At 38.9% G+C, this 24,301-nt stretch overlaps 1 protein-coding gene across 1 annotated transcript in view; it reads right to left on the bottom strand.

Moving 5' to 3' along the window:
- arb2a (ARB2 cotranscriptional regulator A) overlaps positions 1-24,301 on the bottom strand; it is a 159,689-nt gene that overhangs the window by 86,992 nt on the left and 48,396 nt on the right. Inside the window, exon 7 of the mRNA XM_008418923.2 lies at positions 10,095-10,313. Within this exon, the coding sequence (XP_008417145.1) occupies positions 10,095-10,313 (219 nt within the window). The remainder of the gene's footprint in view (positions 1-10,094; positions 10,314-24,301) is intronic.

Below are 24,301 nucleotides of genomic sequence, written 5' to 3' on the forward strand. Positions count from 1 at the left end.
TTCCTGTCACAAGCTCTCACACAAGGTATTTTATTTTTTTATGCTTTTCTTCCCAGAGTTTTTCTACACAGTCTGTGCTGCTTTTGTGTGTTTGTGTGTGCATCTGCCAGCCTTGTCAGAATAGCATTCAAACTGTGCACCTGTTGCCATCTTTCTTCAACCATGACTGTCAAGGGACATTTGAGGGAGGATGCTGTTTGTGCATGCGATGAGTGGATGTAAAGGGATCTATGGTTTTTCCACAGAGAATACAAAGCAGAAAAAAATCTATTATAAAACTAAGACAGAGTCAGGTCCAAACAATCTTAAGAAGCTGACAGCTAACTATTATCAATCAATCAACTAGACATAATGTTGTCAAAAGTACTGGAATATATAAAGTTATCTTTTTTTTTATTGTTTTTATAATTATATGGTAATTCCCTGAAACAACATGGCTTTTAATTTTCAAGTTTTGGGGATGTTCCAATTTACTTTAAATTACCTAAAAATCTTTCATTTTGCTTATAGAGTCACATTTAATTGCATGCCTCTAATGGACACAAACGCAACACGCACCCATACGCACAGTCACTTTCACACACATGCTCCTGATTTCCTAAATCTAGCCCAGTTTAATACTGGTCCTGTGTTTATTCACTGTGATGAGAAGCAGGGAGAGGAGAGCAAAAGAGATGGGTTGCACAGCAGCCAGAATAACGGGACCAAAGCCAACACAAACCCAATGTCTGACCAACACAGGAAACAATGAATCCAACAACATCAACACACTCTGACAAACAACAAGTTAAGACCTCCCTGCTCCTCTGTCTGCTCATCCTCCTTCACCGAAATGACAGAAAACAACTGAAAGTGCTGAAGTTTCTGGCTAGAAGACAGTCAGCAGCGTGGAACCGGAAAGCATCTCGTGGGCAAGAGCCATTTTGCTTTTTTTGCACTCCTCTACAAACCTTTTAGGGAGTGCCAAAACTGTCCAAACAGTGTCACGGGATTCCTAAACAACTTTATTGGATGTGGACTCTTTAGCCAGTGCAGTGATGGTTCCAACCTTTGGAAAAAAAAAGCTCACTTAAGTATTTCAAGGTGTAATTCAGAGAAATATCTGAGGCAGAGGTTAAATCTATCCAAACACTCATAACATGGCAATATTATACCAGATTAATTCATCTTTTATGGAAGGAAGGCAAACAAGTAACTTATTCAGCTCACACAGTCCCTCTCACAAACTCTATTTTTGACTGAATATAGTCCTACTCAAAATCCTTCAAATATTTTGCACTCAAGTAACAACCACAAACGTCTATGTATTTTATCCATAGTTAATGAAACAAACAAGCACAAAGTACTGGGAACTTGTAAATCAGAAGAGCTGAAGAGAGCAGCATGACATGAGAATAATTGGACATTCTTGAAGCCAACAGGTGTACATCCTTTCTTCAGAGAGGACAACTTCCACCAGAAAGATACAGTTTAAAAAAACATGCCAGGAATACGTATATGATTGGAGGCATTCATGTCTACAGGAATAATGTTCAATTTATCAAGGGGTGAGTCCCAGAACTCTTTTTGTTTTTTGAACACTATTACGATACTGCCAGCACGCAAATCTGAGCCTACCTGGCCAGGCGCTGCAATGCTATGGCTTTGCTGAGAGTGAAATGATGAACTGGAGTAAAACTGCACCTACTAGCTGTAATATCTAAAATAAAATAATAATCCACATTGGACTTAACACAAACATTGTCTAGCATGCAGCATGTATTACTATTCAAGATCAGGTTGTGGGGGCAGCAGCCTAAGCAGGGAGGCCCAGACTTCCCTCTCTCCAGTCACTTGGGCTGGCTCCTCTGGGAGATTACCAAGGCATTCCCCAGCTAGAAGAGAAAAAAATAATCTCTCCATCATGTATGCTTTAATTCCACTGAAGTTCAGGGTTCACACTGACAACTTCATGAAAGGCTCACAACAAAGAAGCACAAAACTGCTGAAAACTTATATATATATATATATATATTTTTTTTTTTTTTTAACTAGATAAACCAGACAAAAACTCACTCTTGACTGCAAACCTTCCCAGTCATACCTGTTGATAGTCAATGATGGGAGGTGGGGTTATTACAATGTAATGTAAATGAACAGACCAGGAAGCTGTTTTCTTCATGGTCTTTTTAGCAGAGTGCCAACATTCAACTGGCCATATCTTTTTCATTTTACTTAAATTTTTATTTCTATGTGACATCATTAAAAAGCTTAAAATCCACACTTTCAGAATCTCTAGATAACTCAAAATACCCAAAGTGACACTTCGTCCTGGTTTTGTCATGGCCAGTCATATTAACTAAACAGTGCTGTATGAGACGCTCAAATTCAAGAATATGATCTTATAACCTAACTTTGCTTTAAACTTCTCCATAACTAAAGCAATAGACTGTCTGCTGTATTTCTTGGTCTTCATCATGTTGTTTGTTCACTAATATTATCTGTAATAAACATCTGAGGCCATCACAGAAGAGTTGAAAAATGTTTTGAATCTGTAAGGAGATGAGTTGCACAGCAACCAGAATAACGGGACTTCTTCAAATGCTCCACTGTGTTTGTGACATAACTATGACATAAAATCCCAATAAAATACATAGAAGTGTGTAGATGCAAAGTACAAAATGTTTAAATATCTTCTACAGGCATGAACAGTTCTGCAACTCACTGAATCTTTCAATCTCTCCTTCCTGCATTGTGCTCAGGCCACACACTGAGTTAAGCAATTCACAGCCCTAGTCATTACAATCTTTAATATGTCGAGCTCAGCACAGAACAAGATTGTTTTCATTTGGCCTAATGATTAGATATTAAATAAGCAATGTAGCTAATTACATGTTTGGTATTAGCTAATAGGTTATTAGGACAAGTTAGTTTCTGTTTGTTTGTGCACAATGGCATGCTTGTTTCTTCGTGTACAATTAAAAGTGGTCCTGTAGGACACCTGTTTGCAATTGCAATCCAATCAATGCCTGGGACATGTAGTCTTTTGCCATCCCTCTCTCTCTCCCTCTTTTTCCTTCCCTTTTCGTATTTGTTTCATTCTTTCCTCTCCTTAAAAGCAGACGGAAAGCTCAGACGAGCTGGAAGCTGTCTGTGAGCTGATGGGTCCGCTTGAGCTGGGGGAAGGAAGGTATGGAGCAAATTAGCGGCAGAGATGGGAAAATAATGACTGTGGCATTGTGGGTAATTAGCAGGTATAGCACCTATGGAGGATTGGGAATATAATGATGTGAGAAAGAGACAGAGAAAAGGGAGAATGAGGTGAAAAATGTGTGTAAGCCTAACAAGAAGCAGGAAACTAGGTGTGTGTGAGTGTGAGAGAGAGAAAGAGAGCGAGAGAGAGAGAGAGAGAGAGAGAGGATGAAATCTATGAGAAGGTGTGTTATTTGACTTTGCAATGAGGGAATATACAGCGTGAGGAGGGTGAGTAAATGACATGGAGAAAGAACGATAAAGAAAGAGAAGCAAAACTACAGTGTGTATGCTATCCCACGTGCAGATAAGCATGTGCGGACTGTATACAATAAAATAGCATGACCTTGGTAGGGTCACTCTGCTCTGACAATATTTGCCAGGGCATTGTTTCAAATCAATAACTCATTAACAAAGTACAAAGGAAGTTGCTGTGGGTTTGTGAGATTCTTTATTAGAAAAGAGTGTCTGCGGGCCAGCGAGGTCATCGCCGTGACATCTCAGCTAGCCTCTCGCTGCCGCCCCGATTGTCAGGTGAAATTACTGCGAGTCATTAATTGACATAAGGCAAAGGAGAGCGGGCAGGCAGACAAGGCTGTGTTTGTTCCAGGATGACCCCTAGGGCTGTGTGCATATGTGTGTACCTGGGTGTGTGTCTGTATGTCTTTATTTGGACCAGGCCGTATTTACAGCAGGCTTGTGTGCGCAGAGAGGGAGGGAAGAGTGAGAGAAAGAGTGGGAGACTGAGAGGGCACGGAGCTCGGTGGGTGAGGAGGTGCGAGGGAGGGCAGGATGGAAGTGTTTGATGGTTGACCTGACTGGAAGATTGGGAGCAGGGATCTGAGACCGGCAATGCAGGTTCTGCCTTGGTCAAACACACAGCTGCACACAAATGTGTCCATGAACAGATGTTCTGTGCTACAGAAGACACATGTGCAGAATAGGTGCTCGCAGAAAAACAAGACCAAAGTCCAACTAAAACTATTCCTCTTTTAGACTGTCAGATGACTTATCCACATACTCTTAAAACAGACACCTATGCTTGGAGTTTGGTCTTTAAGATGTAAGAAGGACATTTAATTGACGTGAGTTGTCAAAGAATTTAGTCAGTTTCTGTGGCATTAATCATCTATGGATATAAACATTCACTTAGTTTTAGCTTTTTGTTTGCATTGCTAAGGCATTAAATGAAGATACTGCCATTATCAAAACCGTGGATGGATGGACTATGTGGGAGTCCTACAATAAGACAACTAAAACACATGTACATAAATCCTTTGTACAAACATATTTGGGCAGCCAGCGGCCAAAAAGAGAGAAAAAAAAAGAGAAAGAAGTGAAAATAAAATGGCATCTAGCCAATCTGTTCTCTGCAGCAAGCTGCCATCTAGTCCTGGTCAATGAACTCTCCTCTGACCTGGTTCAAAGGTTAATCAAGTTTCTACCTGTCCTTGGAAATACTGAGCCAAACGTCTCGTCCAATCTGTAGGTCAAAAGTCAATTAACTCTGCCTGTATAACTGCTTGTGGGTCACAGGTTGGGGGAAATGGGTGAGGGTGACAAAAAGTAAAACTCCAGTCAGACAAAAACCTGGTACAGAGACATCGTGTAGAATCGTCAATGCAAATGTTTGTGTACCTGTTCTCTAATATCTGACGGGTGCTTTAAGTAAGTCAATGTGCCAAAAAGATTTTTACTGAATCCACGAGACGATTTGTATAAAGTTCTGAACAATGGAACAGAAACACTATGTGCTTACCAGAGCGGAAGGGCCCCAGTGGACAAACACAGCTGGGATTCAAAGGTTTTAGCTGCACTAAATAATTGAAGCAACAAACCTTAGGAAACCTTCAAGGAACTGTGGAAAAAATATACATGCTGGTTAGGCTACAGTTGCAATCAAGAAAAAAGTAGCCAACAAGGATCAGATTTTGCATGCATCTGAAATAAAGACAAAGTTCTAAAAAAAGGTATGGCTCTAATTAAAAAAATAAAATAAGATACAGGCCTTAGCTGACGTACAAAGAAACCAAATAAAAATATGTGGTTCATTAACTCTGGAACAAGAACCACCTCACTAAATATTTTTTCAAGTGTTCCTTCACTTTCAAGACATTACAAAGACTACCGCAAATGGATTTGGTCTGTTTGCAGTTTGTGTTTTCATGAAAAAACACAGACAAAAAAATAAAAAACAACTAAACAAAAAAACACAAAAACAACAATCGTGTTTTATGTTTAGAGGAAAAATATCCAAGTTCCATTATGAAAAAAATCAAAAAGGAAAGCCCATAAAGTCAGAATTCAAAGGGGGGAAATATAATTTTCTAACCACCTCAAATTCCAGTATGACTGTTATGTTTATAAAACATGTTGATAGATATGGTAATATTTGCACCTTCTCACACATAAACATATGTAATACCACTATTTGTGAAAATGTTCCAACAATGTTTGAATGTATTAAGTATTAAGATTTACACTGGGTAAAAAATTGGGTTTGATGTCATTATTAGATTTTGCTTCAGAAATATAATGGAAAGAAAGTAGCCAACAGCACTTAGTCAACTGTTCAGAGTTTCATAAAATTTTATAAAATTTTAAATCCAAGTAGTATTTAAGCACATCAATTTTTACTTCAAAGTCAAAGTTTTTCTTTTGGCTGGTGAGCTTATTGGGACAATAGTGCTACTTTTTTTATTTGTCTTTCTATTAGCTGATATAAAAAAAAAACATCTTCTGAGTACCACTTTAATTTTGGTGATGCAATAACAGTGAATATAGCTAGGATAAAAAAAACAGCCAAAAACGTCAAGCAGCTCCTTCAGATCAGAAGAGTGTTTTCTGTTTTTTTCTAATTTGTCTGCGAGCTTTCGGATAATTAGCAAAGTGAAAGAAAGACAATTTTTTTGTTAAAAAGAGAAAATTATTACAGTCATTTACAAAACCAAGTGGCGCTTAAAGCAGGGCGATGCTCTGTTGTTTTTTTTTTTTTTGGTCCTCTTTGCTTGCCTTTCCCCCCTTCTTCTTTCCTGGGCCTGCTGGCCTAATCCCAGCCAGCCAGCCTTGGGTGAACTCTTTGGAAGCTTCTTAAGCCCATGAATGTGCCTTTTGTTCCTGCCATTCCTCCGCTTGGCTGACAGAAAATAGCTAACTGGATTACTGCTAAAATTCAGAGTAAAGTGAACTCCCAAACTTCTGTATGGCTAAGTGCTAAGACAGTGCTCCCACCCCCCACCCCACCGCATTACTCCTCACTATCCTCATCAGCATCCCTCCTGATCAGACTTTCTATCCCTTCATGCCTCCCTCTTTCTCCTCCTCCTTCGCTATTATCCCTCTAAACATGGGCCGGTGCTGTGGGGATCTGGAGGAGAAGAGAGGCGAGCGATTAGATGAGGTTGAGAGGTTGCACACTATGAACTCGGGGCTAAAAAGTAAAAATCCTAAAAGCGGTTAAGAGCTTATTAATGTGTGTAAGGAAGCGTATTAATCAACTCAACTCTATCAGTGGGTTGCTGTGTGTTTGTGTGTGCAAGAGCACCGATCTTTGTTCGTTGGTAGAAATACAATTTTTTTTAGGAGGTCCTGGATAATCAGGCAAAAAAGAAAAAAAAAAAAAAAAGAAAAAACTCTGCATTTTTGTACTGGATTATATGTAACTATATTATGAGGGCTACAGATACATTGTCTTCAGGTTTATACACATGCATGCTTTGGAATGGCATTGGGCAGGTGGTCCAGCAGCTCAACAGGAGTTGAAATCTGATGTTTGGTGAATAACAAAGGTTGGTGAGGGAGTAAGACTTGGTAAGGCACAGTTTAAAAAAAAAGATGAAAACAGACATCCTTAAGAGGTTTGATTTAATCCCCCAGTCACACAGACTAAGCAAACTGAAGCAGAAATACAAGCACAGAGCATGTGTGTGTACGTGTGCGTGTGTGTGTGTGCTCATTGTGAGTGTGTGTAAGCATGTGGCAGCTTACTCCAGGGCAGTGGCAGGAAGAACAGTAAAACAGTGAAAGAGGAGGCGTAGTGGAAAAAAAAAGACATGGTCATACTCACAACTATCTTTCACACATTTGGGTCAAAGATCAAAGCTCAAGCGGTTACTTACAACAAAAAGCAGGCATGCTCACTCATTAGTCAAGCGCAAGTCTTGATACCACCATTTAGTGTATTCTGTCAAATGCATCAAAAGTTAAGTGAACATTTTTGTTGTTTTTATTTAACTTTTTTTTAGCTATAAAATAAGGACAATCACAATACAAACTGGTCCACAAAATCCAGAGTCCGACCGAGAGCAAGAGAATGAAGACAATGAGCCTGCAGAACCACGCAGTCAAATGAATGCATTACAAAGGTGTTATTACTGTATTTACTCCCTCTCCATCCAAACCAGCTACCTACAATATGGAGCGCAGTTTAACTATATGTCCATGCATGTTAAATACCTATTAAAAGATTATATTGCTACCACAATATGATTAAAGTAAACAACACTTCAACATAATTAAGGAGTTAGCTAACAGGAGCATCAAGATCCCCACTGAATGCATTTGGATTATGTGTTCCCCAAGACAACAATGGCAAAAACAAACCCAAATAATTATATCCAAAACATGCAGTACAATTATATTCTCAAGGAGGCCACAAAAAGTTAGCACACAGTGCTAACAGAAGCAGAGGGCTCAATGCTGTTATCAAACCAGTAGCCAGGACGTCATTATTTACACACAAAATTCATGTCTGACATAAGCTTTGCTGTCATTTTTGCATTATTCTGAGCTTTGCTTTGCTGTATACCCCATTTTAATGGGGAGCAGGAACTGACGCTTCAATCAGACACGTCTTTTGGAAAATCCCTCTTGATGCAGGCAGAGTAAACAGACATTCCCCCCTGATGTGGGTACATACAGTTTAACCAGACACTGCAAAGGTGCTCTAATGCCAGGGTACCATGTAAGGAATGCTGTGGGTTAATACACACTATAACCCAACATTTTGACTTGTTTACTTACAACTTCTTCATAACTGAACTTGGACTACAAAACCTCTGAGAGAAGAAAAATGGCACATTCACAAAACTGATTAACTAGAAGTCATGACCTTTTTCAGCAATTACACAGAAAATGCTGTGACATCATAGCCAAGAAAATGTTATAGCGAATAGAAAAAAATGAACAGACTGAAACATATACCCAAAAAGAATATAAAGATATCTATGCAGCTTCGGTACATAATAAATTTATTCTGACTGACTCATTAAATAAATATTTGGGACTGATATATTGAATAAATATCCAAACAATTTTACAAAGAACTAATGCTTGACACATCAGGTAGGATTTGCAATAGACTTAACTTTAGTTAGATCAAAACACAACAAAATTTAGTGAAAGTTAATGAAATGTGTGCTCTCTCCCATGATTTGTAAGGGCAAATTAAGTAAAGTCTGCATCAGCTCTCAAAACAATCTTTTGACCAAAACTAAGATCATTTCAAACAGAGAATAATGTTGTCATTTTTGCTGTATCGCTTTAGTCTTACAACTAAACCATGAGGCAAAAGTGAGAAAGACGCTACAGAGGACAGTACATCCAGGGTTGTGTAACGTAATGATCGTATGTCACAAACCTAATGTCAGACACTGTGAAGCTAATTCCTCATGTAAGAAACATGTAAAGAGGTGTGATGGAATAAGACGCTAATTATGCCTTATTAAAGTGTGCATAAAGGTACTGATGGAGGGGTGAGAAAAAAGAAGTGTGCACTGACAGCTCACACATTGCCTGTTAGTCCCACAGCAACCCTAACTCCTGTCAAAAATCGCAGAGTGACACTTTTCACACACATGCAAGCATACACTATCACTGTATACATTTTCTGAAATTTATTACTTTAGAGCCATGAAGCAAAGTTAGGTAAATATAGTTCACTCTTCTTGTGAAAAAGGCTGGATGTGGAAATAATGTTTTAAACATTTACTTAAAAGAACTATTTTAACAAACTTTAAATTGAATGGGATGTAACACAGGATGTCTTTGAAGGGGGTAACCTTGCTTTCACTGTTCATCACATTTATTTTGACAAAGAAACTAGATTTAAGAGTCATTTCCTTTGTTTGACCACAAGGTAAACTGGCTGAGCTAGGTGCTTTAAGCCATGTGTGTGTGTGTGTGTGTGTGTGTGTGTGTGTGTGTGTGTGCGTGCGCGTGTACGTGTGTCTGTGTGCGCGTGTGCGTGCGTGTGCATGTGTGTGTGTGTGTGTGTGTGTGTGTGCGTATGTGTGCCGATGGTTAGAGTGTAGCTGATAAGAGTGTTACAGTGTATTTGCAGAGTGTGTGTTTTGAAGATAAAAATCCCAGTGGTCAACAAGAGTGTTGGGCCAGAGATTCACTGACCAGCCCTTCATCTGAAGGAGAAAAAAGGGAGGGGAAGAGGGAGTGAGGGAGGTAGCCATGTGGTTAACACTTGCTCACTGAGAGGCGACTGGAGCACAGCCAACCTCTTCACACACAGGCTGACCACACAAGAGCCTCTCTTTCTCCCTCTGCTTTCCATCCTCCCTTCATCCCTAGTCACCTAACAAATCCTTGCCTTGCTACTTCAGCAAGCTCAGTCGCCATCCGCACGTTTTTACCACTTTTCTGTTATCAAAATTTGTCCAATTTCCTCTTCCCCATTTTCTTATGTACTTCTCCTCTACCTCCGTCTACGACCCTGGAACAGTCTGTCTGTCTAGATCCCCCATCGTGCATGATTTTGACAAACATCTACCACTCTCTCCTCTCCTTCCAGTCCAAAATTTCCTTCCTCCCATCTTTGTCAGCACGAATGTGCTTTAATCGCTCCTACTCACCCGTATTGGGATGCGCTCGGTCTCGGTCTCTTTCTGTGGGTTGCGGTATTTCTCATAAAATTCCCTCTTCTTTTTGCTCTCCTGTTCATCTTTGCGCTCCCTCTTTTCGGCAGGTTCTTCCGAGGGTTCCGCAGGAGAGTTAATGGGGGAGTCCTTTGCTGGCTTCTCCACCTCCAAGTAGTTCTCGTTGGGGTTGAGCACCATCACACCGTAGTCCTCCTGAAACATATTCAGCACAAAGTTGTGTATAGGAGCATAAATCAGTTACTTTAACTGATTAACACTTTCACTATCGAGTTAATTTGAAATACACCGAAGAGCGTCTAATAGTTCCACGATTTTGAAATCAACGCAAAATCTGGTCGTTCTGACCAGTGAACAAGCCACAACTATCCAACAACCAGGTTGCATTAGCAAAAACACTCTTAATTGTGGCCACTGTTACTGAAAGAAATGAAGTTGGAGAGAGCAAACTCATGTAAAATTCTTTTTAAAAGGGACCAATATTCTAGACATGTGAATACATATTGTTTTATGTGAGCTGTCAGAAAGAAAGGGGAAGTGAAACTTTCAGCAAGTAACAGGAAGGCTCATGTATTACAATTATTACTTAGCATTTGAAACCTATATCATGAACCGTGCTGGATTTTGAAGTGTTGTTAGCCTCCAGGAAATCTACAAATTAGGGTTAGGATTGTATGGAGAATGGTTCTTTAGCAATACCAGCTGAGCAATTTGCTAGTACAAGAGGCAATTTAAAATATATAGTCAGATTAATTTTGTCTATTTTCTTATAAGATTAAAACTCGTTTACACTGAATCTTCTTTACACACATTAAAATTAGTATCAGCAAGTCAGAGTTTTATAGTACTGGAAATTGAACACCTCAACATACATTTGCTTTGCTACCCTTTTTACCATCAAAATGTTTCATGAGGCAAAATTATACAAAAAAATGTACTGAAAATGTTTATATATAATATCTTTATAATGTGTTTAACTTTTCAAACTTTTTAAGAGATATGCGAGTCAGATCAGAAACTATTAAGCACCAACTGAAAGTTTTGACATTTGGTTACAGTTGTTTTGCCCTCCTTTGTCAAATGCCTTTAAAACGAAAGATGAACAAACTTTGGTCATAATTTCAGTTTTTAAAAAATCATTTAAAAAAATTATTTAAAAAAAACCCAAAACATAATAGATGAATGCTCTTTAGAGCTCATCCACGGCATATCGGCTTATCTCCGATTCACGGTCTTTGTGTTTAATAAAGAGCTCAGCATTGGCCATTTGTGAGCAAATATCATTACAACACTTTAAAGGCATGGCTTCTTGGATAACTGTGGGGAAAGATGTGAATCAAGGCTGAAAGAAAGGGCAGTGAATGAGATAAAGGAGAGTGTGTCACTGCAGGGACAAGCTTGAGAAGTAACTGGGGGATTGGAATTCAGCAGTGGTAGTTTCAGTCAGTGAGTAGCATTTAGTGACTTCCAAAGGCCATGTGTCACTTAATATCAAACCCAATCAATACTACCATCACACAGTGAGGGTTTGCAAAGAACATGTCTTTCTGTAGTTGCTTGTGTTTCTTTGTGCATAGCTTAAAATTTTATTCGGCATTTCTGAGCATTTAACAACAACCCTTTTAAGTAAAAAAAGAAAAGAGTGTTGGATGATAATATCCACACAGAGAAATTAGGGGGAAAAAAATATGAAAGCATTTTTCAGGAAATGAAGAGAAAAGTGTATGGAGGGACAAAAAAAGGTCATTCTACTGAAGCCAAGTGACTTTTTCAACTTTGAACCTGTTTTAATTAACTCTGTTTATTATCCCAAGTCCTTTGTTAAAAGGAGGAAATAGATGGATTCCTGTTTCACTTTGACTGTCCTTTCTACACACAAGCCCTAGTGTAAATACACATATCCATACAAACACACCAGAAAATTAAATAATGATGGCTGTCTGCCAAAGTCATTTCAACACAGGCATTTCAAATTAAACATACACTAGGATTAAGTAAGGAACAAGCAACAACCAGAAGACCTTTAGGAGATACATTTCAGTTTCCTTTGCAAATCTCCAACGGACACAGTGTCGTCTCATGGCAGCACGTCTCCTCTTCCTTAATAAGTGTTAACACAATGTGCTCGTCTTCCGTTGACGCAGCATGTGTGTGTGTGTGTCCCTCCTGTGCCGACTGACATCAAACCTGCCACACACCCTGTCCCTTAGCACCTGCCGTGTGTTGACAATGGCAAAATGGCTCAAACGGCAAAGTGACACGTTCTCACTTATTAATATTGAAGAAATTTGTCCTGTTCTCACTTCCTGTCAGTCCAAACATTCCTTTCTCGATAGATGTTTGTAACGTTAAAGGTTAACATCTATTAAATTACCTTATATATACCTAAATATAACGGTTTTCATTGAAAACAAAACAATGTTTCTACTTACAAATTATGAAATATTGCAATTTAGAAAAACATTTGTATTTTTAGTAAACTTTTTGATTTTATACTACATAACAATTTTACCATTTTGCAACAGTTTTAAAGTATGAAGATATTTTAACAGAGTATGGCATCTATTCATCCAAATGCTTTTAGATTAACCTTAAAACTTACAGGGAAAGTAATTATAGTGCTTGCATAGCAGCAGTGAACAGGACGTATTAGACGACAAGTTAAATCCAACATCACAGAGATATATTCACACTACTACTGAAGTTTGAAGACATGAACCCACATTCCAGCGTAGTTAGATGCAAAAAAAATACTGGAAGATGATGGGAAGAGTGAAGAACTGAAAAATGTGGACAGAAATTAAGTTATAGATAAATTAATAAAGCAAAGATCATGAGAGAGAAGAGATACAGCCTGTACACAATAGCTTTGTGCCACTGCCCACTGGTGGTGGTCTGATAAAATAACTGACAAAACCAGCTAAGCCAGTTTAAAGCTTTTAAGCTGTAAACACTGAAGTAGCGCTTTCTAAGCGATATCAACACAATTGTTTGCATGTTCTCCATCATTGAGAAAAAAAAAAAGAAAAAAAAAATCAACATCTTGTGAAATGATGGCAAAAAACATAATTCATATACAAAATAAACAAGTAAAAATACAAATCACCCAATCTTTGTTAGAGGTGTTTTATGGGGCAAGTTGTATGTCATCGGTTCTCAGTAAGTAGTTTTCCTTTACCTTCATCCTGGTTTGCAAAGGGCAGAAGTTAATGGTTTAGATCAACGATCCTCGTGTTCTGACATGAACCCCGTGTCCCTTAAACATGTTTAGTCTTACTCTGACCCTTAACTTTCTCTATCCTTAAGCACACTAAAGCCAACATCAGGACCTCGGCTTCCAGCCATTAGCTAGTCTTTAGGTTATGGCCTATAGCCCTTCCTTTAGAGACACAAATACACATAATAAACCTAACAGTGCTAACCCTTTCAGCTAGCCAGTCACCCATGAGAAGATTTCTGTAAAGAAGACCAGCAGCATTAGAGTGCTTTATTTGGAGGAGTAGGGCTGTCAGGTTCATCTATGTGTCGGAAGCCATCATTCATTTGAACACTGGGAGGACTGCGTTGGAATCAGGAAATCCCAGATGTCTGTGTCTGCTCACTTTCTACTTCTATTCTTTGAATCAATCATTCTAGAACTTCCCTGTTTTTGTCTGTGCAAACTTATAACAGATTAGTGCAATTTTACTTAGCATAAAAATAAGATAGTTTTGGTATTAATATTGTTAATATTTTGTGATTTTCCAACATGATATAAAAAGCTAAAATGTTTTTTTTTTTTGTTTTTTTCCCCCCCTCTCCAAATCTTCCCACAAAGCCTTTGTCAAATATTTTAATCTGCACATTTGCTCCTTCCAACAAATAGGTCTGTCGTGCAACCATCCTTAGTTTGGTCTCTCTGTCTTTGTGGCTCTGTCTCACTGTTACCCCCCCGCCCCCCACCCCACCACCTTCCACACACACAAACAAAAATCTGATCTTTTGTTTTGTGATGTGCTGTCAAAGTGTGAATCCCACACAGATGCCCATAGCCATCTTTGGGTCAACATGCTTTTTTTTTTTTGACATGTCAAAATCTCTCTCACACGTTGCTAGCTTTGCTAACACCTCTTTTGTCCCTTATACACACTGTCTTCGATAAAATAGACATGCACAATCCTCTAGCTGTAGGTCAATCTTGTCTTTCTGCTGTAGTGTGCAGGCTAAGTCCCTTCCCATGCCCTATGGGTGCCCCTGTGCCACTACCATACTGAGTCTCTGCCCTGGGGCCAGCGGTCAAGAGGGTCACCCCGGCCCCCTCTGAGGGGGGAACAACCCGACCCTCGCCACCGTGCTCTGGACGCTCCTTAGGTCTCTTTTGTCGGCCTGTCCCCACACTTAGATGGCACAACAAAGACCGCTGCTGCTACGGAAACCGGGGCTTGTCTCATCAAATTATGAAACCCGTCACTGGTCATCTCCTTTTATAAAAAAATGTAATAGAAAAAAAATATGAAATTGGAGTTAATCTAATAAAAGTGCCACATTTCATTTGATTTTTTTCCTAAATTAACTGGTAGACATAAAATGTTTGTCTTAAATATCCTGGCTATGATTGAAATATCAGCTACAATCTACAATAGCCATGCTGTCTCTACTAGTCTTTTATTTTGTTAAGATGTGTGTTTGTGCACCTCTGGGTATCCACATCTCGGTAAGCACACAAGTACAAGTGAAGGTAAATAAGATGTCCCTTTAAGACAGCAGCAACTCTATTTTTCCAGTCGTGTTGTAATGAAGTGAAATGTGTCTAATGTGCCGGAGCGGGGGACAGAGCCGGCTACACTGAGAGGGTGTTTCATCTGTGTGCGTGGAGCTCCAGGACGCTTTGATGTGAGAGCTCTCATGTAGTGAAGCAGGGATCCGGGCACAAGGAAAAGGACATCACTTGACAGGTACAAAGCATGGCTGATAGCGGTCACGGGTGCATGGAGTGAGGAAAGTGGATGGTATGGTTAGGTGAATTGGAGGTTGTATGTGTTATGTCACTGTTGCTTGCTGAATAAAAGAAGAACATAAATGTTCTTTTATTCACCTTTTGTACTTCTATCAAAAACATTTATACATGTGTGTTCATGCATTTATATTTTAAGAATAGTTGCTCAATAAATTAGGATTAGAAACTAGCTCTCAGGCTCTCATGTCGTCACGTCAGGAGACGAGATAAACAAAGAGACATTTCCAGTGACTCTGTTCCCTTGTCTCAACAATGTGGTGCTGTAAAAAATTAAGCAAAAAGTCATATTTTCTATAAAATAAATATAGCTGAAACATTTTCTTCATTTAAATCTATACAGGTTGAAGTTATTCAGACCATCAATTAAGTTTTATTTGTAATTCACAAATTTCTTACAGGTACAAAGATAATGTAAGACAGATCAATTTCTCAGAGCCATGTGACATAATGGGAAAGACAAGAGAACATGGTATTCAAGTAAGGAAGATCTATGTTGAGGAAACGAGAATGGTTGAGGAACCAAAGGGTGGTAAAGGAGGTGCAAACATCTCCAAATATTATTTCTTTAGCACAGTAGTAAAACAACTATTCACTTTTAGGAATTGTTCACATCTTAAGCAGGTCACCAAACAAATGGGTAAAGAGAAAATTAATGGATCACCTACTAAAATGTTTTGTTTCTCTAATTTTGTTATTTTTAAGTATGCATTTGGGTGGTTTATTTCATAAAGTAATGACAGCAGAGTCTATTCAACCATGTAAAACATATTGTGTTCAAAATAATAAGAAATGCAGTGTTTTAAGAATTCAAATAACACAAAAAACAAGATCTTTACTCTTGAAAAAAAGAAAATGCAAATTTAACTTGGAGTCCAAGTTTTAACTTGGACTCGTGCTATATTATCCACCAGTCTTTTGTGTTGCTATTGGGTTCATGTGATTCCCTAATCTGAACCTAACTGAGATGATTTTGTGCTTGAAGTATGATTTCAACAGATACTGGAATAGAAGGGCTATCAGAGATGTAGGGATCCTGATTTCAGGAAATAATTTCCATTGATCTCTTCTTTTTTTTTTTCCAAGAACCTCCCTTTTCCTAAAATACTTTTAAAAATTAGAAAGCAAGCGCACATGAAAGACAGATGTGGCAGATGTGTGTTGATGATCAGTAATTAGGATAAAGGTACAACAAAATAGCTACTGGCTAAAACTCTCCAATATTTACAGTCAGAACCATAGCTAAAAGGTTTAAAACAACTAAAACGGCAAAGAACGAGATTGCACTGATATTTATATTGGCAGGACAGAGAGGTAAGGGTGGTGAAAAAGAAGAGTGTCATCTTGAAGTACCTAATATAATAATTTATTTTAAAGCCTTATAACTCAGGTTTACTAGGGATATTAGTATTTTTAGGGAGCACTGTATGCTAAGCGAACAAAAAATATTTTTCTTTAGGAAAATGACAAAGATATTAAATGTTTACAACTGTTAAGCAAAAATCACAGACTCTTAATAATAAAAGAGATGTAATGCAACTGAGGGAGGAGGTAAATACAGTAATCACAAACGCATACTCTTGTTCTATTTCCCTCTCTGTCAGGGCCACCCTGCTCTGTGTGACCTCGTCTGTCTCAGCCTCTGTGTGAGCTAACTTTCCATGCAGGGCCCCTTTATCCAACTGGATTCCCTTCCTTTTCTCTACCTCTCTCTTTTCCCCACGCCTGTCTCCCTGAGGCCGAGATACCACACACTTCGCACAGTACTGTCAGATTAAGTCACGGTGCCCCCTTCTCTCATTTTCACACAGCACCAGTTCGAGACCCCCCATAATCGCAAAACACACAGTTTTGTTAGACGGAGAGCGTGCAGAGGTGGGAGCGAACTTACTGTACTACGGGGGTTATGAAAAAGACATGTGGATTTCAGAGGTGATGTGAGAGGAGATGAGACAGGATTGTCATCAGCCTGTCAGCCAAAATCAATCATCCTCTTGATAACTAGCTATAGCTACAGGGCCATGCAAGTACTTGAAGTCGGGATCTAAATGTGATTTTACAGCAAGATCACAGATGAAAATGACAACACTACGCAGTGTGAGGTTCACCTGCACTCAGAGAAGTACATATCCAGTTTTCTCCATAATCATTTGCAACACTAAGAATATATATTTTTAAATGCCTTAAAACTGAGTGAAATTTGATCTTTTTGTTTTCCTTCCTTATTATTGTCATTATTGTGTGTAATAGGAATTTTTAGATGGCCTAATTTGTCACAGTTTTAGTACTTTCAAACTTTTGAATTATTACTCTGGATGTAAGTGTGACAATGTTAAGCTACCAGGTATTTTTTTTCTAGTTATCCCCTAAGAAATGAAGATCAAAACATACCAGCCTTATAGAAAGCCATGTTGTCTTACATCCCCCATTGTGAAAAGAAGCAAGGAGAAACAAAACTCCATGGTAACAGGCATATGCTGATAACTGTTCTAATAGTATATTGCAGTCTTAAAAATGTTCCTTCCTAAAAAAAAAAATAAAGTTGTTGGGTATTCCTATTGGGTTTAAAGTATTTCTAACGAGATGCCAGAAAGAGAGTGCAATAATGCCCCTCCCCCACTTGTTGCAGCACACTCAGCCTGTTGTATAAAGCTTCTGTACCTCTGTCTCATGATGTGAAAACTAAAGCACCATGCAACACTCTTATTTATGTAATGCTGTTCTACAGCTACAGAGAGAAAGTGTGAGAGGCAGGCTACCTTAGCAGATTGCCCAACTAATAACCAAGCAAATGTCAGATTCTTAATAGTCAAAAGGATCAATATTTTTGATATTTAGAAATACAACTGACTAAACTAAGAGGTGTATGTTTCATAATTTCATGCAAGTTTATACATCAAAACAAATAAATAAATTCCAATAAACAAAATAACTGCTACGTTTAACATTATTATAACCACAGTAATCAGTCTGTCTGAATATTTTAGCAGCAATAGCAACAATAAAAAATATGTTGTGTTCATACATATAAAACAGATGCTACAGCAAATCTAAAAAGATAAACATAAAAAGCTAATTAGAGTTATATAATAGGCCACAAATGAACACAGACCATTCAAGTAAAAACAAAAAAAGCCAATTTGCTAACAAGGGTTTTACTCTGAAATAAATACATATACTCAAGTTAAAAAGGCAATTTCTTTGGGGAAATTATACAATATGCACTTATGTTACTGTAATGAATGATGTGTTTATTTTAGGACACTTTATAAGATAAACTGGAGTTTATCTTATACCTTTTTAGTCTGAACAGTTCATCCTCCGTGTTGATTTGTGTAGCGTGAAACAAGATTGCACATATGATTACATTTTATAAATTCATTTTTCATTTCAACATCAAAGACACTTTTTTGTTGCGTGCTTGATCTAAAATAATCATACACTAATTTGGCCTGAGTAAATAACTGTGCAGTAATGATTATGTTTTCCCTTGATCTTAATGAGCATAAACAGCTTGGGTCAGAATAAGAAACTAACCTTTTGAGCTAGTCAAGTCATTGAGTCTGCAATGAGAAGTAGAGTTTTTAACCTTGGCTCGGATGCCTGGGCTCATTTGGATAGTGTTTATATGTGGAGCTGAATATTTATAAATGGGTTCAAAGTGGAGCAGTGGGGTGGAGGAAGCGAAAAGAGTCGTACACCATCTGATCTCTCATGCCTTCGCTTTTCTTTGTGCCTATATTTACATTTATTTCTCCGTTTTACATTCTAATTCTCTCATTTTATATCGCTACTCTTGACCTGACTATTTTCAGCACGTCTGAGGAGACAGGAAAACACTCGTATGGAAAGTGCCACGGTGAAAAGCCCAAAAAAGCCCAGTCAGTTATTTCCCAGCACTTGACGCTGAGTGTATTTGTACAACTATCGATGCTCAATGGATGTTTAGAGGCTGAATGTCCAGACTGACACTGCTACTTTAATGAACACACACAAACACACGCATGCACGCACTCACATTGAAAAACACGGAGTTCGCAAGCCTGCTTCATCTGCGCCCAGCACGACACACACAGAGGGAGGTGAGGGGCCGGGGGTGGGGGCTCCTGGATAGGGGGTGGATGTAGCATTAATCACCGTCCAGGTGGAAATTGTCAGAGCCATTGATTGTGTAAGTAAATGTTACACAAGTCATTTGTCAACTTTTTCCCTTTTCCCTCCTATTTTTAACTTGTTTAGTTACATTTACATGCTATTTACAACAGGACAGTTGAGAGTTTGAATTCACAGGGCAGATGATGGATGTGTTACTAGGCTAAAAAAAGACAAAAAGAAAGATCACAACCAGTGAATTTATTATCCAACATGTTTTAATGCTGAAGAAAATGCGTTAACCATCGGAAAGGAAATAAAGTCAGTAAAAAGAGTCAACAGTTCACAGAGGGAAAGCTACAGGGAAATAAATACAGCAGGCTTACAATGCTGCCATTACCATTTTGATTTATATATTCTATATTGTCTCCCCTAAGCATACACATGTATTTTTAATGGCGGCACAGAGAGATATAGATCATGGAATGATAGGTGCCTCCCCATTCTCCCACATAACTATTTAATGTATAAATCAGGAGAAGAGGTGAGCGGAGGCGCTACAAAAGAAGTGTAGACAGGAGGAGGAGAAGTTGCCCTGGAGCATCCCTGTCTTCAGGGGCATATATTACTGATTAACAGGCGTAAGAAAGATAAAGATTTAAATGTACAAAGAAAGGAATATGATGCAACTTTTTTGACAAAATGAAAGCCATGTTTAAAAACTTTTGACTAAAATGAATCCATATAAAACATTGATTACAATGACAACAATGAATGCCATAGAACTTAACTAGAGCAAAAAATCTCACCTCCTTTGACAGCTGTCCAATGTTTCTATTTTGCCATCTGGATAGGTAGTTGTTCTGCTGATGAACACATGCAAGTTGAGTGCGAGGTACATGGCTACATGTACAGACGGAGTCAGTACACGTCAATGGAACAACACATTTAGTAACTGCAGACACATGTAAGCACATATGTGCATATAAAAAAAGAGACATGTCCACAAAACAAGCAAAAATAAGAAGTGTGTGTTTACACAATTATGATAAATTATGAAGGACATCTGTCCTCTAAGTCATGGCTAGTTTACCTGTGCAACTACGTACTGTGACAGTTTTTCCAAAACATTTATATACACTTCACAAACGTCCATAAGATTTCAACTTTTGTTTAACTTTGTCATTGTAACAGCGAACTTCAATGCATTTCAGTTCAATTTTAAGTCATAGACCAACACAAAGTAAATCAATGAATCAATACGTCGTGGAACCCATTTTGTTGCAATTTCAGCTGCAGATCTTTAAGGGGGGTTCTGTACAAGTTTTAAATGTCTAGAGATGGAAAGTGTTGTTTATTCTTCTTTTCAACACATCTCATGTTCAGTCAGACTGGATGGAGAGTGTCAATGAACAGAAATTTTCAAGTCAGGTTGTAGATTCTCAACTGGATTTAGGTCTGGACTTTGACTGGACAATTCTAAGATGTGGATATGCTTTGATCATAACCATTCCACTGTAGTTTTGGTAGTAAGCTAGGTGGTTGCTGTCGTGCTGGAAGGTGAACCCCTGCTCAAGTCATGTGCAGCAGTTTTTCTTTCAGTATTGTCCCATCATTAGCGCTATCCATCTTCCATTAAATCTGACCAGGTTCCTAATTCTTGCTGAAGTAAGGACTCCCTACAGAAGCCATCGTCATGTTACTCCACCTCGGAATGCAATGTTAAATGTGCAATGCTAGATTTCTGCAAAACGCATAGAGTATATGTAGGATAAGAAGTTAATTTAATCTTACCAGACCACTTTCTATCACATGCTTGCTCTGTCCCCTACATGGTTGAAGGACAACTACAAAAGGCAAAGTCTCATGGCTTCCTTTCAAGAAAAGACTTGTGAATTTGGGATTTCTCCTATTGATCTTGATTTCTCCAGCTGAATTCCAACTGGAACAATCAGCAAAGAGAAAGAGGAGTTGTGAATCATGACTTCAGTCTTATGTTGATAACTTGGTAATAGCAATGGAGGAAGTGAATGAAGCAATTCAGTCAGTGATGGTCATGCTTCTAAATATTGAGCAATTAAAGTCGGAGGTCATTTCTAGTGAGCTTCATCGAGCTGGCACATTATATGTGCCAAAGCCAAATGTTAGCAACTTGTTAAAATAAGATCCAGTCGTTTTAAACTTCAACAGCATTCACATCCCCAGCAACCTATCATTTCTCTATAGTCGAGGGTCCAGACCATCTATTAAGCACAGTGTAGAATGAAGGATTGTTGTTTGTTTTGTTTTTTTTCCCAGATTAATGAGGAATAGCTGTCCTGTCAAATTAATTTGTTACCTCATTTGGGGATTTATGTAGCTCTTCAAAAAGTTAGATGGATGTCCATGTCTTTGTGGGGTTGGAGTTGCGCCTCACTCCACTTTCTGCTTATGGAAAATGAATTAAATAGTGTTGTATGAGAAATTGAAAGCCGTCTCTTAACCCTATTTATACTTATCCACTTTATTTCACACCTGTCTGTTGTGTCCTTTAGTCTTCATCATGGCTGGTTTACTAGTATTATCTAACAAACCTTTTGAAAAGCCTTTATATCATTGACTTTAAGCTTTATAATTATGCACCGTTTTGTTGGTCTATTACAATTCCGGGAAAAGACAAAGTCTTTGATTGTAATGTGACAAAACATGAAGAAGTTGCAAACCACTACATTAACTGTAAATACAGATAATACAATTACCGTCATTTCACCGATGATCTACTATAAGTGAACAATGAAGCTTTTCTACAGATTAATCTTACTAAACACCATAGAATCCCTGCAATGTCATAGGACCAAAGGTCAAAGAGAAGTCGCTTCACCTCTGCCCTGTTATTGTGACCTAAAAGTGACAACCAGAGATGGAGCTGGTGTTGCTGCTGATGTTGCTGGCTGTTGCTATGTGGCACAATTTGGAATTTCATGAGAGGCGTGAGACAGCTTTCCAACATTATGTATAAATTATTAATTTCTATTTGGAAACGTGACAGGTCAGAAAACGGAGAACCAGAAAACCCCCGTATTTGCTCACAGAACCACTAACACACGGACGCTCCAACTGTCCGAAAGTTTGACCTCTCTCTAAGTGGAGGTGCACCACAGGTCTGTGAGTCAGGGGAGGTCGCTACAGCCAATCACAAGCTGTGTTTGAGGTGTGAAGGGTAAACCCTATGACTGGTCTGTCCTGCCATTTACTCTGCTTATTTTCACAGCGTGTAACCCGGAGAAGAGGTGGCAGAGCATATAGCATATCTGTGTGTGTGAGTGTGCTTGTAAGTCTGTGTTCAAGCACATTTTCCATTGTGTCATTACCACATGGCTGGGTTCATGCTTCACAGCACACACATGGAGCTGCATGTTGTAATCCCCTTCATCCTCTCACCATACACGTGGTGGAATCCACGCTTTGGCAACTAAGGAAACCAAGCATGTAGCACCAGACAGTTTCTTATTAACCTGATGTAGTCTTCAAAAATGGTTGAGAACAATTAACAATAGAAAATGTACACATTTTTCTCACGTGCAGCCACCCTCAATCCCGCTGCCGCCTCAAGCCTCACTAGAAGCTCTTTCAAATTTACCAATTTTTTTCAAGACCACCTGTTGTCTATTATTTTTACATACAGCTTTTCTCATAAATCATAACACTGGGTAATTAATCAAGCTGTCAAAACAGAGACCGGGGGTCACCTGGGGGGTCGGAGGTGGTCGCAGGGCCGATGGAGGTCAGGGTCACACCGCATTCCTCATTTTTAAGTTGGGACGGGAGAGGGGCCGGGGAAACAAAAGCGAAAGCAGATGGAAGTGCGTGTGTGTGGGGGGTGCGGGGTGGGGGGGTGGCAGATGAAAAAGAGAGCTAAAGAGACACAGGGACATACGAGAAATTGACAAAGAGAAAAAAAAAACTGAAAGAAGCCATCAGCTGCCTACAGATGAAGACAGGGAAGGGGATTATAAGTGGGGAAAACATCACGTAGTTGGGGGGGGAAAGGGAAAGGAAAGGCGGGAATAAAGAAAACAGAGAAGAAAAAGAGGCATGAGACAAGAACAAAGGAAATCTGTAGGATTTTCCTACTGTATAGAGCTGAAATTGGCTGGAGAGAGAAGAAAGAGAACAGACGGCGGTGGGGTGGTGGCTCTTTCGATGAGAAAATAGGAAATCAGTTGTAGAAGTATGATTGTTATCTCATTCTCTTTTCTACGGTGTATGTGTGTTGGTATGGGTGATGAAGCGGACAGATATCTTTCTCAGAAGACCGTGAATCGGTGTCTCAACGGGTTGAGAGTCAGTTTAGAGACAGAGCTCTGGGCCTGGAGTGGAATGTCACCAACTCCGTAACATACACTGATTAGATCGCAATGATTAGACACACAAATGCTGAAACCAACACCTGAGTCCACTCTTGGGCATGCACACATTTCTGACTTCTTTCAAATTACGGACACTGACATTAACCTGGACTCCGCAAACACTAAGATCATTTATTTTTGTGCTAGGGCATTATTTAGTTTTTTTTATTATAATTATTTTGTAATATGATCTAAATTATTAAAGAGATATAATATTATAATCAGTTTTTTTCCTGCATGAGTAACAAAGGTGCTCTGTGGCAATGATGAAAAAATGAAACAACCAAAGTGACAAAGTATACTGATGCTTATGTTGAAAAAAAAAAGAACTATTTAAAAAGTAAATGCCACCAAACTTATACTGCTATGCTTGAGGCTCCCTCCCCTGCGTATACGCGTGAATTCTCAGGCGTGGCTTGCTCTATCAAAAACATCAGTCTTGAATAAGGCACCAAACCATTGCGCAAAATTAGCTGTCACCCTTTCCTCAAAATCTTTGTTAATCTTGTTTCCAGTGTTTGCGGATTTATCAGCACATGCATCAATGTCAGCTCCTTGGTTACTGAGCCGCACTACTTGGTAGAAGATATAATTAAAAATGTTTGGGGTGTCGGGAGGGGTGGTGGGCGGGCGAAAGGGGGATGTTGGTGCGGAGTGCAATGGGAAGACGGGCGGAGTGGCGTCTGGGAGGAGGAAGGTGAGGTCTTCCT

This window comes from Poecilia reticulata, linkage group LG9 (assembly GCF_000633615.1).
Source record: "Poecilia reticulata strain Guanapo linkage group LG9, Guppy_female_1.0+MT, whole genome shotgun sequence".
Taxonomy (NCBI): Eukaryota; Metazoa; Chordata; class Actinopteri; order Cyprinodontiformes; family Poeciliidae; genus Poecilia; species Poecilia reticulata.